Source organism: Pollicipes pollicipes, unplaced genomic scaffold (genome assembly GCF_011947565.3).
Source record: "Pollicipes pollicipes isolate AB1234 unplaced genomic scaffold, Ppol_2.1 Scaffold_3447;HRSCAF=4054_pilon_pilon_pilon, whole genome shotgun sequence".
Classification (NCBI taxonomy): Eukaryota; Metazoa; Arthropoda; class Thecostraca; order Pollicipedomorpha; family Pollicipedidae; genus Pollicipes; species Pollicipes pollicipes.
In genome coordinates, this window is record NW_023596297.1 from 35,054,263 (window position 1) to 35,070,594 (window position 16,332).

At 54.5% G+C, this 16,332-nt stretch overlaps 2 protein-coding genes and 1 long non-coding RNA gene across 5 annotated transcripts in view; 1 reads left to right on the forward strand and 2 right to left on the reverse strand.

The window, feature by feature from the left end:
- The window catches only part of LOC119092493 (regulator of telomere elongation helicase 1 homolog), a 7,655-nt gene extending 1,287 nt beyond the window's left edge, over positions 1-6,368 (reverse strand). Inside the window, exons 1-6 of the mRNA XM_037215454.1 lie at positions 6,249-6,368; positions 3,759-3,860; positions 2,684-2,884; positions 2,181-2,294; positions 836-987; positions 328-433 (exon numbers count right to left, since the gene is read on the reverse strand). Of these exons, the coding sequence (XP_037071349.1) occupies positions 328-433; positions 836-987; positions 2,181-2,294; positions 2,684-2,884; positions 3,759-3,806 (621 nt within the window). The 5' untranslated portion in view covers positions 3,807-3,860; positions 6,249-6,368. The remainder of the gene's footprint in view (positions 1-327; positions 434-835; positions 988-2,180; positions 2,295-2,683; positions 2,885-3,758; positions 3,861-6,248) is intronic.
- Positions 6,369-7,465: 1,097 nt separating this feature from the next.
- LOC119091863 (uncharacterized) lies at positions 7,466-9,808 on the reverse strand. Its single transcript, XR_005093449.1, has 3 exons — positions 9,727-9,808; positions 8,250-8,370; positions 7,466-7,548 (listed from the first exon to the last, which is right to left on the reverse strand). It is a non-coding gene; the product is annotated as an uncharacterized LOC119091863 (long non-coding RNA).
- A 379-nt stretch (positions 9,809-10,187) lies between these two features.
- On the forward strand, positions 10,188-15,940 carry Rab21 (RAS oncogene family member Rab21). 3 transcript variants are annotated; one of them, XM_037213976.1, is made up of 5 exons: positions 10,188-10,283; positions 12,473-12,648; positions 14,163-14,330; positions 14,673-14,791; positions 15,335-15,940. In XM_037213976.1, the coding sequence occupies exons 2-5, from the start codon at positions 12,502-12,504 to the stop codon at positions 15,546-15,548; spliced, it is 648 nt and encodes a 215-aa protein (XP_037069871.1). In that variant the 5' UTR covers positions 10,188-10,283; positions 12,473-12,501; the 3' UTR covers positions 15,549-15,940. The 3 variants fall into 3 exon arrangements, with proteins under 3 accessions (XP_037069871.1, XP_037069873.1, XP_037069872.1); XM_037213978.1 differs by lacking the exon at positions 10,188-10,283 and adding an exon at positions 10,662-10,701; XM_037213977.1 differs by lacking the exon at positions 10,188-10,283 and adding an exon at positions 10,704-10,767.
- The last annotated feature ends 392 nt before the right edge of the window (positions 15,941-16,332 follow it).

A 16,332-nucleotide genomic window follows, 5' to 3' on the forward strand; every position in this document is an offset into this window, starting at 1 on the left:
GACTGCAGTCAAACTGAGCGCCAGCTGGCCTGGGGCCCCAGACACCTAGGCACTCCTTAAATCTAGATGAATTATTTAACCGCGTGCTGAACGGTGGAACGCTCAAAATCGCCAACCAATGTCAAATACATTCGGCTACAAGTTTTCCCGGTTTCGCAACATCCACACTTACTAAGCCCACTAAAATCAATCGCACCCCCGACACGATCCTACGCACAATCCCCCCCGCCCCCCACACACACACACAAACAGACACAGACGCTGCGCACAGCCAGACGACTCCAGCCGCCCCGGGAGGCCGGCAGGCGTCGCTGTGTCACCGCTCACTTTTTCCAGCTCCTCAACGATGATGGCGCGCTTGCCGTGCGTGATCTCGGCCCGCTCCAACAGCTCGAACATGAAGCTGCCTGGGAAGTCGGCGCCTTCGCCCGGACTGGCGGCACCCACAGACACAGCGTCACGTGACGCGTCGGCGCTTCGCTGTGATCAGACGCGGATTAGCCGTCCAAGATTCGTGCAGGGGACGTTGTGAGATGGTGCAGTAAACGGAGAAGATGGCAAAGCCATGCGCGCACGTAAGCCCATAATGAAGGCGATGACAACCTGTAACGCTGTCTTACTAGGTGCTGTTTCTCCCAAACTTCACACAAAGTGATCTTCGCCGACCGTCTAACACAGGGGCTGCGGTAACACGTTATTATATCACACACTTACTCATATGTCCCTTGACACATGAGCATGCTCAAACCCCACCATAACGCCACCAAAGAAACCTTGTGCATCCGATCGGAATGCCACAATTGATCTCGGCCGACGGTGTCGGCGTTAGACGCACTTCGGTATGGGGATGGCGTCGATGGACTTCTCCAGCTCCAACAGCATGGCCTTCATCAGCATCAGATTCTCGGCGCTGAGCTCGGCGGCCGCCGCCGCGGAGCCGAACTCCGGGTCAGCCCCCGCCTCCGGCGACACCAGCTGGGTCAGCACCTGCGGCCACGCGGCGGTCAGGGGCACACCGGCCCGGTGCAGCGACGAGCTAAAGACGCGGTGATGTCGGGGTCACGCCCTGTGGAGATGCGGCGGTCACATCCTGCAGAGACATCAGGCAGAGATGCGGCGGTCACATCCTGCAGAGACATCTGGCAGAGATGCGGCGGTCACATCCTGCAGAGACATCAGGCGGAGATGCGGGGGTCACATCCTGCGGAGACCTCTGGCAGAAATGCGGCGGTCACATCCTGCGGAGACCTCTGGCGGAGATGCGGCGGTCACATCCTGCAAAGACCTCCGGCAGAGATGTGGCGGTCAGATCCTGCAGAGACATCTGGCAGAGATGCAGAGGTCACATTCTGTGGAGACGTCTGGGTCACATACCAAGGAGACGTCTGGGTCACATCCGGCAGAGACGTGACGGTCACACCCTGCGGAGATGTAGCGGTCACATTCTGCAGAGACATCAGGCAGAGATGCGGCGGTCACATCCTGTGGGGACGTCTGGGTCACATCTCGAGGAGACGTCTGGGTGACACCCGGCGGAGACGTGACGGTCACACCCTGCGGAGATGTGGCGGTTACATACTGTGGAGACGTTGCGGGTACATCCCGCGGAGATGTGGCGAATACCTTCCACAGAGACATCTGGCGGAGATGTGACGGCTACACCACATGTCATATAACGGCTGCCACATGTCCACATGTGGACATGTAGCAGCCGGAGCGCAGTAACGGCGTCAGCACCAGCGGTCAGTACAGGCCCGCTTCTGCCGCGCTGACTTGCGGCACTGCAACTGAACGACAGCGCACAGATGTCCTCAACACAGCGGCAGCTGACAGTGCTGGCACGTCTGATCCATTGGGCAGATGGGACATTCGTAGCGACCAGAATGTCATGGAGAGAGCCGACCTACACGCCGTATTTGCCCTCTGTTTGGCCACTGAAGCACAGAGAAGCAGGATACGGGAGGCGCGGACGCCGGTTCGGAGGCACCACATCACAGAAGAACAGACCATTCACGCACATCAATGTTTGCGTCGCATACCACAGCTCCGAACGTGGCACGTGACGTCATGGTACCAAAGACCGAAGTTGATCTCCGTTGTCGGGGAGACGGCCCCACGAACGTGACCTCTAGGGTCACGAGCACCCACCCGCTCGGCGCCATCTCCAGAGGCGTACTCACATGCGTGATCTCGTCCACGCAGAGCGCGATGTCGGTAGACTTGAGCTGCAGAGAGGCCGACTCCTCGCACATTTTCTCGATGTTGTGCGCCTCGTCAAATATGACGACGCTGTTCTGAGGGCAAACGAAGATCAGCCTCTAAAAAAAAAACAGCTGGGGCATCCAACATACAAAACTTCTGGTTGGATTTCATCGCTACCGAAAACCAAGCATACATGAGATGGAAATATTTGCCAGAAGTAGGGCCTTGATGTCCTTGCTTTCTCTATGTGCTATCTCACCGCACACCGCGCACTGCATCTCACCGCACACCGCACACTATGCCTCACCACACAATGTCACACAATGAGCAGTGGGCAGGGGCCCCGACTCATTTAACACGACTCACACAGTCCGCTGGCGGACGCATACCGACAGCCAGGGGAGGGGACCTGCCGGGCCAGCCAGCCCGCCCGGGGGAGGGAAGGGGGGAGGGGGCTCACCAGGCTCATCGGGCGGCTCACCTGCAGCTCAACGCCGTTCGCCTTGCGCGTCTTCGGGTCGAGCAGGTAGTTGTAGGGCAGGAAGATGATGTCGGCCGCCTCCTTCATGGAGCGGGCCATGTAGTACGGGCAGAAGTTGAGCTTCTTGCCGAGCTGCGCCAGGTCCTCGATGTCCGTGACGGGCATCTCGGTCAGCAGCTTGTCCGTGCGCCGCGACTCCACCTGGCGGCGGGGGGGGGGGGGGGGAGCGGGGGAGGGGACGTCGAGCCGGGGCGGTGATGAGCAGCACTGGTCAGCGAGAGGCGATGTCGTTAGCTCGGCCTGACGTGGCGCCCATTCGAAAATAAAGCCGCGCTGCTAAACATCTTACCGGCTAGGACCAAGATTCATAAAGGAAAGCAACAGCCTACGCTCGCATAGGCATACGAGCAGGAAACAAGCCGAGTTTGCTTGATCTTTTTATTCGATTTTATGATGTCATCGCTAACCTGAACTATAAGAGAATGTTCAATTTGAGGTGTACGGTCCAGCCTAGCCCAGCCCGGTCCAGGCCGGTATAGCACGGTCCAGGCCGGTCCAGCCCGGCCCAGGCCGGTCCAGGCCGATCCAGGCCAGTCAAGCCCGGTCCAGCCCAGTCCAGCCTGGCCCAGCCCGGTCAAGGCCAGTCCAGGCCTGGCCGGCCGTTGCGCGTTCAAGAAGTTATAACCTCCCCAGCCACTGATTACATGTTCACGCCATTTTCAGGAACAACACCTTTTTTCCTTTTTCCATTCTTTAAAAGTTGTGAATAAATTGTCCACAACGTTACAGAAACTTAAGTTCAGGTCAACCTAAACTATCTTGCCGCAGTGTTTGGAGGGCCCCGTAACAGGCTTACAGAACAATCTGGGGTGTGAAGGTCTCTGCAGCAGTACCTGCGGTGCTGATGCCTCAGAAAGGGAGCAAAATAACCACCCTGGCGCTCGGCGAAGCAAAACACCAAATCACTCTTCCAACCATAACTACTGTGCAAGAAACTCAAACCTATTATTGATCCGAGGCTACATTGGTTATAATGTAATGCATTTCGGACTCCCGCCTGCTGCCGTGGGCTTACCTGATTGTAGAAGAGACATGTACGGGACTTGACCTTGGCTTGGCACATGTGGACTTTAACGGAGTTGTTGGTTTCTTTGCTGACCTCTGGGTGTATGCACAGCTGAAATGAATGGTTCAAATACGGTGTGACCTGCTTGTCAGGCCAAAAAAGTACTACAAACAGGAAAAGAATGTATATTAGAAAAAATCAAATATGCGACGTATGATATTCTGATGCACAGGAACAAAAGTGGAGCCTTGTGCTACTCCAGTGCTGCATCCGTGAGGCCAGCACTGGAGTAAACCGCAAGCGTTCCAAGTCGTAGCACGGCGTCCGATAGGGGTGGTTAGTCAACGGCACGCGTGTATCCCCACTGGGGTCAGCAGCAGCCACGGTCGGGTCAGTCAGCGGCGGGGGTGTATCCCCACTGGGGTCAGCAGCATCCACGGTCGGGTCAGTCAACGGCACACTTGTATCTCCACTGGGGGCAGCGGCAGCCACGGTCGGGTCAGTCAGTGGCACACTTGTATCTCCACTGGGGGCAGCGGCAGCCACGGTCGGGTCAGTCAGTGGCACACTTGTATCTCCACTGGGGGCAGCAACATCCACGGTCGGGTCAGTCAACGGCACACTTGTATCTCCACTGGGGTCAGCAGCATCCACGGTCGGGTCAGTCACGGCACACTTGTATCTCCACTGGGGGCAGCAGCATCCACGGTCGGGTCAGTCAGCAGCACACTTGTATCTCCACTGGGGGCAGCGGCAGCCACGGTCGGGTCAGTCAACGGCACACTTGTATCTCCACTGGGGGCAGCGGCAGCCGCGGTCGGGTCAGTCAGTGGCACATTTGTATCTCCACTGGGGTTAGCAGCAGCCACGGTCGGGTCAGTCAGCGGCACACTTGTATCTCCACTGGGGTCAGCAGCAGCCACGGTCGGGTCAGTCAGTGGCACACTTGTATCTCCACTGGGGTCAGCAGCAGCCACGGTCGGGTCAGTCAGTGGCACACTTGTATCTCCACTGGGGTCAGCAGCAGCCACGGTCGGGTCAGTCAGCGGCACACTTGTATCTCCACTGGGGTCAGCAGTAGCCACGGTCGGGTCAGTCAGTGGCACACTTGTATCTCCACTGGGGTCAGCAGCAGCCACGGTCGGGTCAGTCAGCGGCACACTTGTATCTCCACTGGGGTCAGCAGCAGCCACGGTCGGGTCAGTCAGTGGCACACTTGTATCTCCACTGGGGTCAGCAGCAGCCACGGTCGGGTCAGTCAGTGGCACACTTGTATCTCCACTGGGGGCAGCGGCAGCCACGGTCAGGTCAGTCGGTGGCACACCTGTATCTCCACTGGGGTCAGCAGCAGCCACGGTCGGGTCAGTCAGCGGCGGGGGTGTATCCCCACCGGGGTCAGCAGCAGCCACGGTCGGGTCAGTCAACGGCACACTTGTATCTCCACTGGGGTCAGCAGCATCCACGGTCGGGTCAGTCAACGGCACACTTGTATCTCCACTGGGGGCAGCAGCATCCACGGTCGGGTCAGTCAGCAGCACACTTGTATCTCCACTGGGGGCAGCGGCAGCCACGGTCGGGTCAGTCAGCGGCACATTTGTATCTCCACTGGGGTCAGCAGCAGCCACGGTCGGGTCAGTCAGCGGCACACCTGTATCTCCACTGGGGTCAGCGGCAGCCACGGTCGGGTCAGTCAACGGCACACTTGTATCTCCACTGGGGGCAGCAGCATCCACGGTCGGGTCAGTCAACGGCACACTTGTATCTCCACTGGGGTCAGCGGCAGCCACGGTCGGGTCAGTCAGCGGCACACTTGTATCTCCACTGGGGGCAGCGGCAGCCACGGTCGGGTCAGTCAGCAGCACACTTGTATCTCCACTGGGGGCAGCGGCAGCCACGGTCGGGTCAGTCAGCGGCACATTTGTATCTCCACTGGGGTCAGCAGCAGCCACGGTCGGGTCAGTCAGCGGCACACCTGTATCTCCACTGGGGTCAGCGGCAGCCACGGTCGGGTCAGTCAACGGCACACTTGTATCTCCACTGGGGTCAGCGGCAGCCACGGTCGGGTCAGTCAACGGCACACTTGTATCTCCACTGGGGTCAGCAGTAGCCACGGTCGGGTCAGTCAGTGGCACATTTGTATCTCCACTGGGGTCAGCGGCAGCCACGGTCGGGTCAGTCAGCGGCACACTTGTATCTCCACTGGGGGCAGCGGCAGCCACGGTCGGGTCAGTCAGTGGCACACCTGTATCTCCACTGGGGTCAGCGGCAGCCACGGTCGGGTCAGTCAGTGGCACATTTGTATCTCCACTGGGGTCAGCAGCAGCCACGGTCGGGTCAGTCAGTGGCACACTTGTATCCCCACTGGGGTCAGCAGCAGCCACGGTCGGGTCAGTCAGCAGCACGCGTGTTCCACCGACACGGCCGAGCGTGCGGCCCAGCAGCGCGTGCCCGGTGTACCGGCGTACACAACGACGGTACCGCGCTGATCGTACTGCGTACCTGATCCCGGGAGCCGATCACCACGGCCCTGACGTGGCGGTAGGAGGTCCGCTTCAGCTCCTGCACCACCTGCGACAGCTGCGAATGCGTCCGGGACGCAAAGATGATTTTCGGCGCGCCTGCCGTGAGAGGCGCGAGCGAAGCAAGCCGTCAGCAAGCTGACGCCAGGTGAGCACTGCTCGGACGACACGACCAGGCCACATGTGCGTTAAATGATCGCGCGGTGCAGGTGGCAAGAGATCGGCTACGGCAGCGGCCAGTGGTCTATTCTAAGTATTCGGCCAATGTGCTGTAGTACCGAAATGTCACATATTTCACGTCGTTTTCGACATTCATAGCGTGGAAGCCGGGTATGTCCACGAAATTCTCCACTGTAGTCTTTCTACACCTGGCGACACGTCCACAGCCCGCAGAATCGATGCCAAGAGTGACAATATATGAGACATATATGAGACAAGACAATCGGGGCAGTGCTTCTGACCTTGGCCGCCGACTCATTAGTCGCAGGAGCCTGGTGTGAAGCGATCATCACTAGCCTTAAAGCACACGTCCGCGCACTTGGACCCGCTCCCAGAAGACGGAAACACGATATGGGGTCCCTTCAGTATGGAACACCAGGTACTTGTCAGGAGCAGAGGGAAAAGCAGCCTGGCAAATGTAAGACATAGAGCATTTCACGAACGGCGAACGTCTGGGGGAGATCCCGCTGCCATCCTCGCAGTGTGGATGGTGCTAGAGGGAACTGACCATTGTCTGCAACTTGTGCAAAGGCTCACAGGTGTGAGCTCGGAGGAATTTCTTCGAAGTAGACTTGGTGCCGTGACTAGTAACCATACTTACAAGGCTGCTAAGCTCCACTCAACCGTGAGGCAAAATCCCCTGAGTGAGAGGACGCTTTCTACGCATTTCTACGAGAAGACGCATTTCTACGCGCAGCCAGACAGCGTGGACCACCTTTCACCCACCCATGTATTCCTAAAAAAGCTGGGTGATGGTTAGGGATGAACGCACGCCAGGACCTTCAGAGCTGCCAATCACTGCAGCTCCGGCCGCAGGAGTCGCCCGCTGCGAGGACGTCCTCACCGATAACGGCCGGTGCGCCGGCGCCGCCCCAGCCGGGCCCGGCCGCCCGGTCCAGCTGGGCCGCCAGCGACGCGTACAGCTCAGGGTTGAGCTCGGCCATGCCGCGTACGGTGGCCGCCTGCTGAGCGCGCGCTGCCTCGGCCCAGCCTAGCGCCGCGCACAGCAGGCACAGCGTCTTGCCCGTGCCGGTCGGCGACTCCAGCACGCCATTCACGCCCTGCCGGCGCCGGCGCACTCCGTCAGAGCCGGCGCCGGGTCAGACTGGCCGGCGGGGAGCGACGCCAGACGGGCCGGCGCCGGGACAGACGGACCGGCGGGGAGCGACGTCAGACGGGCCAGCGCCGGGGCAGACGGGCCGGCGGGGAGCGACGTCAGACGGGCCAGCGCCGGGACAGACGGAACGGCGGGGAGCGACGTCGGACGGGCCGGCACCGGGTCAGACGGACCGGCGGGGAGCGACATCAGACGGGCCGGCGCCGGGACAGACGGGCCGGCGGAGAGCGACGTCAGACGGGCCGGAGCTGGGTCAGACGGGCCGGCGGGGAGCGACGCATGAGCCGAGCTGCTCGGGGAAGGCAGCCTTTACTGTGTGTCACTACCTATACACCAGTATTTGTGATCTCATGTCTGCATACTGCTCTCGCCAGGACATGGGGAAATGACCAAACACTCACAGAATGGCAAGGGAAGTGAAGACATTCAGTGAGCATCTGTTAGTCAGCATTGTTTCAATATTGATGGCCTGTCAGCATGAATCAGATTCTCTGGCATGATTTGATTCAGTTTCTATCAGTGATCATTCATGAAACACTGGAATGACCATCATTTAACAGCATTTGAATTGAAAATCACTTGGTGTGCATATTGACATTGGGGTTGAAAAATTGGATGCTGTGGAATAATAGTTGCATGACTTACCTGTTGCAGACATTTTATTACTTTTTCCATGTAGACCTTCTGAATTTCATATGGTTCAAATGGAAACCTCACTGGCACATCATTTACCATTATTTCAGTTTCTGGCATAATGATATGTCACCTGTAATGATAAAATAAATGAAATCTCTAAAAGGACAACTCCTATCCAATTAAATCACACTTAGTTTAACATAGCATACATTGCATACAAACATGTCACATGCAATTGGCTAGGCATACAAGACAAGTGAACAGGGGAAGGTGTATGATATCAAGAAGTGAACCTTCAGTGTTTCATTTTGAGCAGTATTTTAAGCAGATTAATGAGATGAATGCTATCAGTAAATATAGGCAAAACAAACTTGAATTATTCTATGCTGCAATTGTCAAGGTTTGAAGACTTTTTGCAACACTGCAAACTTTATTTTGCACGCAAACATAATTTGGCTGGAAACAACTCAAATGTCATTTATAGTGCTTCCAAGAAAATGCACAAAATCATAGCTGCCAAGCCTGTATTTTTGCAAACTCTGGTACTCATTCATGTTATCACAGTACTACCACAGTTGATGTTATTCCGTCAGTGTAAAGAAGTCAGTATCTGTATATGTTACATTTAATTTTGACATTTTGTCAAACATGCCTGCTGTAGAATTTCAGTGCATAAATTCCATAAATTTAAGCATAAATTTGAGCACAAGTTCTGCACATGATCACTGAGACTTATTTGTCATAATTGCAGTGCACTTTAGTCTATTATCACCATTTCTTTCAGTACAATTAGAGCCAGTTTCAAGAAATTGCAATTTCACAAATGCCCTGGTGCTAGATACATTTTTGCAGGGTTTGATGCTGGGTCCCTGCCAATTTCAGGCCACAAAAGCATTGCTTAAATGAATCATAATGTTGTTTAAAAAATTCAAGCAAATGCTCCCAGAACATGTTTTTGGAAAAATGGTCTTCAAAAGCCCAATGAGATTTGGTCTGGCCTCAATTTAGTGCAAGGATACTCCAGGTTCCTTGCACAAACACAACAATACCATCTGGCATAGCATGCATTTGCACACTGGGCCTTCAGTAGGGGAAAGCAAGGTGGTTGCCCACTTGCCACTCTAACTTGTCAGCCATTTATAAAATGGTGGATAAATGACATATGTCAGTAAGGACATACATTTAGTAGCATGGTTGGGCCAGAAAATGTCTGGCATGTTCAGCATTTGTTTAAGCCCTACTGAACCTCTGCTGGCCCACACACACAGAATGCCTCATGAAGCGAACCAAGTACCTGTAATAACCCACGAATTTTTACCATAGTATCTTATTATGTTTCTTCCCTTCACCAGTAGGTCCTTTTAAATGGTATGTCGTTCGCACATCGACGACAACCACCACCCACCCCTTCCTACCAACGACCTCGAAACAAGCAATGCCATGCATACGGTCAACGGCCTTGGGTCACGGCCAGTGTTTTCATTACCTTGACACAGGCTTAAATGTATCCAAAGCCGGTACAACGAGCGTACAAGCAGTCACTCGGATGCTAACGCCGGACCACTTCGTTATTATAGGGCTCGCATCAGTCCCCCGTTCAATGCCTGGCGCGCTATCTACATCACACGCCTCATATGCGGCATTTTTGTAGCAATCATATTCCATGATTGTTATGGCATCGGAACTGTCAGATACCCTGTAGATGTGTGTTGTCAAAAGACGTCATAAAAAATAAAGTGGCATGTAGTTCCTTAAATTAACAAAAAAATAAAATTTTATATTTAAATCAGCATATTTTATTGTTTTAAGTAAGATTATTGATTGCATTTATTTAAAAATTTCAGTAGTAATTGTAATACGTCATTTTTTGACAGCTGGTTCCTTTCTCACGGTACAGATGGCAAATGTGCGTATCAGAAGTATAGGTTTGTTTTCAAGGTTGCTTGTAGGAGTTGCATCGTTATTGACCATCGAGTGCGATAAATGCTTGGGTGGAGGTGGTTAGGCAGTGTTGGTGTTGGGAGCGGAGGATAAAAAGCATCGGTAAGTTTTCGTTAGCCCTCAGCATTGATTTCCCTTAAATTAACAATTTGTGTTCTGTTCTTGTCTTGTGGCTATTCAATTGTTAATATCGAACGCGTCATCCGATGCACTGGGGATCGTTGTACATATTTGTTTCAGCCGAAAGGTAGAAATCATCTTGTTCTGGCTGCTCTGATGCTCACTGGCTCATTACGGTTGTTGTGAACATGGAGAGGTGCCCGAATCAGTGAAATAAATTAGTTATATAGACTTATTTGCCCTGTTGCTGGGTTGGTGTCAGCATTTTACTGAGTTTTACCATTATGGGAAATGTGAGCCTTGAGTTTCTGGGAAAAGCAATGAGGGAACTCTTTCTTCAGGGATGCCTTGGACAAATGCCCTTTTCTTGGGGTTGGGTGCAATCCTGGCATCTAGTAAGGTGCCAGGATTGCCCATGCCACCACTAGGATGCCCCACATGTGATGTATCTTCCACTTAAGTTTAGGTATATGGACATAGCTTTGTTTGTTTTTCCCAAATTGGCATTCATTATGCAGGTTTTGGGCAGAGAACTGCTATTCTTTCTCTGAGATATGCATGTCTTCTTTAATTTGTCTTAGGGATGTGGAGAGGAATGGAGATATAGACATAATTCATAGTGGCTCAGTATGATTGACAATTAAAGAGTTCCTACTCCATAACTGCCAACATGGCTTGTGAAGCAAAGCCTCTATACTATTAAGCGTAACACCTGCAGCTTAAGTGATCTATTTTATCTCAAGGCCAATGCTAGTTTATATTGGGTTTTGATGTAGTACATATATAAACATGTGCATTCAATGCATATATATATATATATATATATATATATACACATATATTTCACTTACCAAACTTTGAAATTTAGCTTACAAGTGAAAAGTTCTAAGTTTTTGTCAAGGTAATGCATAATTCAGAGAAAAAAGCACAACCCACAGACCACAGACTACACATCCAGCAATGCATGTAGGTACCACACATTCTTAGAGACAGAATCTATAGTCAAGCAGTTGCCAACAATCTTCCATTATTTAATGGCACTATTCCATTTAGGTGGTTCTGAATTGCAGCCTCATCTTTTTTTGGGTGTCACACAACCATATGAAAAGTTAATATCAACATTAATATAAGGATGAGGCACAGCATTGAAAATAAGTGTATGATTTGAGACTTTTCTTACCCACTTTGACAATTAGCTTATAAATGCACAAAAAGAGTAAAGCATCACAGGCTTAATGGGAAGCTTCTTCTTTGGTGCAGAAAGATGACTTCTGCCAAGATATTAACTGTGTGTTTTATGCTGAATATGTGCTGGTATGTTTGTTTAGTTCACACCATGTATATTTGCATGACATATGGGTACTTACACTGTCATCATCCATAATGTTAGGGGTATCCAGGTATGTGCAGTCATGGCTATGTTCATCGGCTGTTTGAAGATGGGTATTACCTGAGGTTTGAATTATGGGCAGAACCTGGCTTTTGGCTGCATCCATGTCACCATGTTTAGAAAAGCAGTGTCATTTGAAGTCAATACAGTAATGTGATAATGTTCTGGAAGACTGCATTGTATTGCGAGCCAACTTGGCAGCAATGTGTGTCCATTAATGGAAAACATTCAGAATGGATACTGTGCCAAAGGACTACAAGAGAACATGCTTGAGGAAAGGCCTGTCAGAGATGTGCCTTAGGTGGAAAATTGTCACTGCTGCCACACATACTCCACAACATTTTGGACTCATCTGTGTCATGGTTGCATTACCAAGGACTCAATGTGTGGCAGGTATTCTGTAGAATATGCTTCCTGGCCACCCTAGAAGACTGCCCTACCTCACTTTGCCTCACTTCACAGAACCCAGACTTCCATTCTAGCATTCATTAGGTGCAAGACTCAAAACAGGCATCAGAACAGGCAGACAGAACAGGCATGTTTTGCCCAGCTTACCACATGGCATGTAAAACTCTGCAGTACTGTCTGACAAGGAGACTAAGGGCAACGTTGTGTGACAACTGAGTGGTTTGGCACAGCTGAGATGGATTACCAGGATGCATGCAACAAGCTCTGCATGACAAGGACTTTCAAATTAAGCTCACCTTTTCCAAGCATCAGAACTAAATTTCTGGGAAATTGGTTGTTTAGTGCACACATTTTCATATTGCCCTGTTTTCAGGCTAGTTATCCATCACCACTGGCAGCACCATGGCATCTCCGGCTGGCGCGACCGCCCGTCCAAACGTGTACAGCTTTAAAGTGGTGCTCCTGGGTGAGGGCGCCGTCGGCAAAACGTCGGTCGTTCTGTCATACGTGGAGGGAAAGTTCAATGAGAAGCACACAACCACCCTCCAGGTAAGCCCACCCGTCTGCGATCCGCCGGGGGACAGCGGATGTCGTGATCGGCGAACTGGCGTGGGAATGTGCCGATGTACCGATTTGACGGGTATTGTATCTGTGTGTAGGTTACAATAATGCGACCACGGTGTTTGTGTACTCATGTTGTTCACACCGGTGGTCGACGTCGGCGGGCGGGCCGCGCAGCGCGTCAGCCAGCGCCGGCGTGTCGTTAGCGGGCGGCGGGTCACGCTGCTCGCCCACGGCGGCGCTGATCTGGTGACCAATGGCCGACTTCGGACCGTCCTGTGTCAGTGTACTCTCCGGCGGGTGGTGACATCGCTGCTGCCACGCGTCAGTCCCGCAGCCCTGCTCCGGTCCGTTGCGCGGTGTTGACGGGGTCCCGCCGTTCCGTCCCGTCGCGCTGCTTCCGCTGTTCGCTGTATTGTGTGGCTGGGTCCCACACCCGCACAAGCCTTCCCCTCCGATTGTTCCCAAGTCGCCGCATTGTTTCTGACCGCTCCGTGTCCAGTGCGATGTTCTGCGCTATGCGCTTTGGTCCGCGTGGCTCCGCATTGGTCCAGCCTCTGTTTTTGCCCGCTATCGTGTGCGGCGCCGGTGCATCAGCCTGGGTTGCACCGCTACCATGTCTTGCTCTTGGCTTCTCACGCCACTCATCATTGCCGTGTGTATTCTGTTCTGATGACCTGTGATGTTCTGACTGGTGTGCATTGCTCCCTGCTATCCTGTGTTACTCCCCCAGCCCTACATGGCCGTCGCTGTTCCTTGCTGCCTCCTCCGACCAATGTTGGTCGCACTGCCCCGTGTTGCCCCCGTGTGTCCGCCTTGGCTCCACCGTCTTGCGTGGCTCCCAGCCTCCTTTGTTGGCCCCACCGTCCCATGTGACTCCCAGTTTCTTCTATTGGCCTCACCGTCCCATCTGACTCCCAGTTTCTTCTGTTGTTCCCACTGTCCCATGTGACTCCCAGTTTCCTGTGTTGTTCCCATCGTCCCATGTGACTCCCAGTTTCCTGTGTTGTTCCCACCGTCCCATGTGGCCGCCAGTCTCCTGTGTTGCTCCCATCGTCCCATGTGACTCCCAGTCTCCTGTGTTGTTCCCACCGTCCCGTGTGACTCCCAGTTTCTCGTGTCGTTCCCACCGCCCCATATGGCCCTCAGTGTCCTGCGTTCCCACCGCCCCGTGTGACCCCCAGTCTCCTGTGTTGGTCACACTGTCTCTTGTCACCCCCAGTCTCCCGTGTTGGTCCCACCGTCTCGTGTGGCGCTCGGTCTCCTGTGTTGGTCCCACCGTCTCGTGTGGCGCTCGGTCTGCTGTGTTGGCCCCACCGTCTCGTGTGGCGCTCGGTCTCCTGTGTTGGCCCCACCGTCTCGCACTGTCCTCGTGGTTCCGTGCTGCTCTGTGCCCCGTATTAGTCCCAGCGCGCCGGGCGTGCTGCCCCCGCCGTTATGCGTTGGAGCGACGCACGCCGCTGTCGCGTGCTGAGCCTGACGTGTGGCCGGGCCGGCGGCAGGCGTCGTTCCTGACCAAGAAGCTGTCGCTGGGCGGCCGACGCGTCTCGCTGGCCATCTGGGACACGGCCGGCCAGGAGCGCTTCCACGCACTGGGCCCCATCTACTACCGCGACTCGAACGGCGCCTGCCTCGTGTACGACGTCACCGACGAGGACTCGTTCCAGAAGGTAGGGTCGTCGGGTCTCCTCCCGAAGGCACCACGATGCTTGCGGGCTGTTGTGGGCTGGCGTCGTGAAAACCACACATTTTTCCAGGTGTCGAGTTTTTCGTTATTTACGCAAGACTTCATTTTAGGTCATTTTAGGCCTCGTATGCATTTTATTAACATGTTTTTCGGCAATGTAACATTTGTTTCATTCAGGATGCATTTACGATGCGATGCAGGATGCAGGACGACTTTACATGCACTTCTTCGCGTGCATTTTATTTACATGTTTTTTTGGCAAGATGACAGTTGCCCACTTCAGATTGCTTATAATACCGTTCAGCAAATTGCATTCAAATTTCAGGTGAAGAACTGGGTGAAGGAGCTGCGGAAGATGCTGGGATCTGAGATTTGCCTGGTGATCTGCGGCAATAAGGTCGACCTGGCGAAGGAGAGGGTGGTGGACCTCAGCACTGCGCTCGCGTGAGTCCTGCGAGACATGCGCGGCTCAGATCGGCTGGAGAAGCCCTGAGCTCTCCGTGACGTCACTGTACGGACGAGCACGGGACCCCTCCGCTAGCTAGGGGCGGGTTGTCAGAGCCGCGTTTGATACTCCGTGTTTCCACAGCGCGGGCCATCGCGTCCAGCGACGTCCTGGACCATTTCCTCTTTTACTGCACCATTTCAGAATGGCTCGTTTACTTTTCCATGTCATGTGCCGCTAGTGGGGTCAGTTTTACGAATTGCGCCACACCGCTCTGAACGCTACACGAGTTTGTGTATTGAGGCAGATACCACTTATGCTGAGGTTTGCGGACTTCGCCTGCTCCACGCATCGATAAACAGTCAGAACCGAGATCGATAAACAAAGATAAACACCGAAGTCACAGATCTGGGATAATTATGTGAACTGACCCGCAGCACCAGCGGCTGGTCCAGGTCCCATTCACGCCCGAGCCGATACCGGCGTTATCGGCCACGCCCTATCGCCCCGCCTCCCCGACTTACCGCCGAACGCGTGGGCAGGTACGCCGACTCCGTGGGCGCCAAGCACTTCGAGACGTCGGCGAAGACCGGCGTCGGGATCGAGGAGGTGTTCCTCTTCCTCAGCCAGCAGATGGTGCGCGTCAAGGACTCCAAGGAGGGCGCCGTCGGCACCGGCTCGCTGCGCCGCCGCCAGAACGTCGTCGTCGTCGAGCAGCCGGAGCCGGAGCCGGCCAAACGGGCGTGCTGCGGCTAGGCGCCGCGCCGCCCGGCGCGCGAGAGAACAAATCGGGAGGGTGCGGCGCCGCGGCGCGACCGCGTCAGCTGCTGCGTTGAAGAGTATTTTGTAATCGTTTATTGGCGGTAGTCGGGCATTCCGTGAGGCAGGCTAGCCTGGCACTGGGCCTCGCCACCAGCGCCGAGCCGCCGCGCGCCTGATCGGTGTTTTAACTGCGACTCGAGCTCGTCCCCCACTGCGAGCCAGCCGGGGCGTGCCGCCTATTGGCGCGCCGCTGGTCTGCCGCCGTTCCGTGCGCCGCTCCTAGTCAGTGAAAGGCAACATGTGTTCTGTGCTTTATTCAGATCGCATCTCATTCATTTCAATATTAATATTTTAATAACTAAATAAAAGACGAGACGTTGCCGAGACTCGGTGTTATCTGTTTTCAGCGGACGGCTCTGAGCAGTGAGTGGCCGCCAGTCCGCGCCGACGGCGCCACGCGTCGACCGCGCGGGCACCAGCTGCGAGACGGCCGAGTCGCGCCTGGTACGCGAGGTATCCTAGGTACTGAAAACAGGCACTCGCTCTCGTTTCGCGCGCATTGTACAAGGTATAAATAACTTTACACAGGCACAGTATATCTCAGTCGTCCGGCCACTCTCTCGCGCGCGCGCGCCGCCGCCGGGCGGGCGCGCGGCGGGGGTTACAACACGGGGAGGAGGGGCACGCTGCGGGCGCGGGTGCGAGTGCAGCAGCGTGCGGCGCACATGATCACCGACTGCGCAGGGGCCGGCCGGCGGCCGGTCCGCGGGCGCGGGCG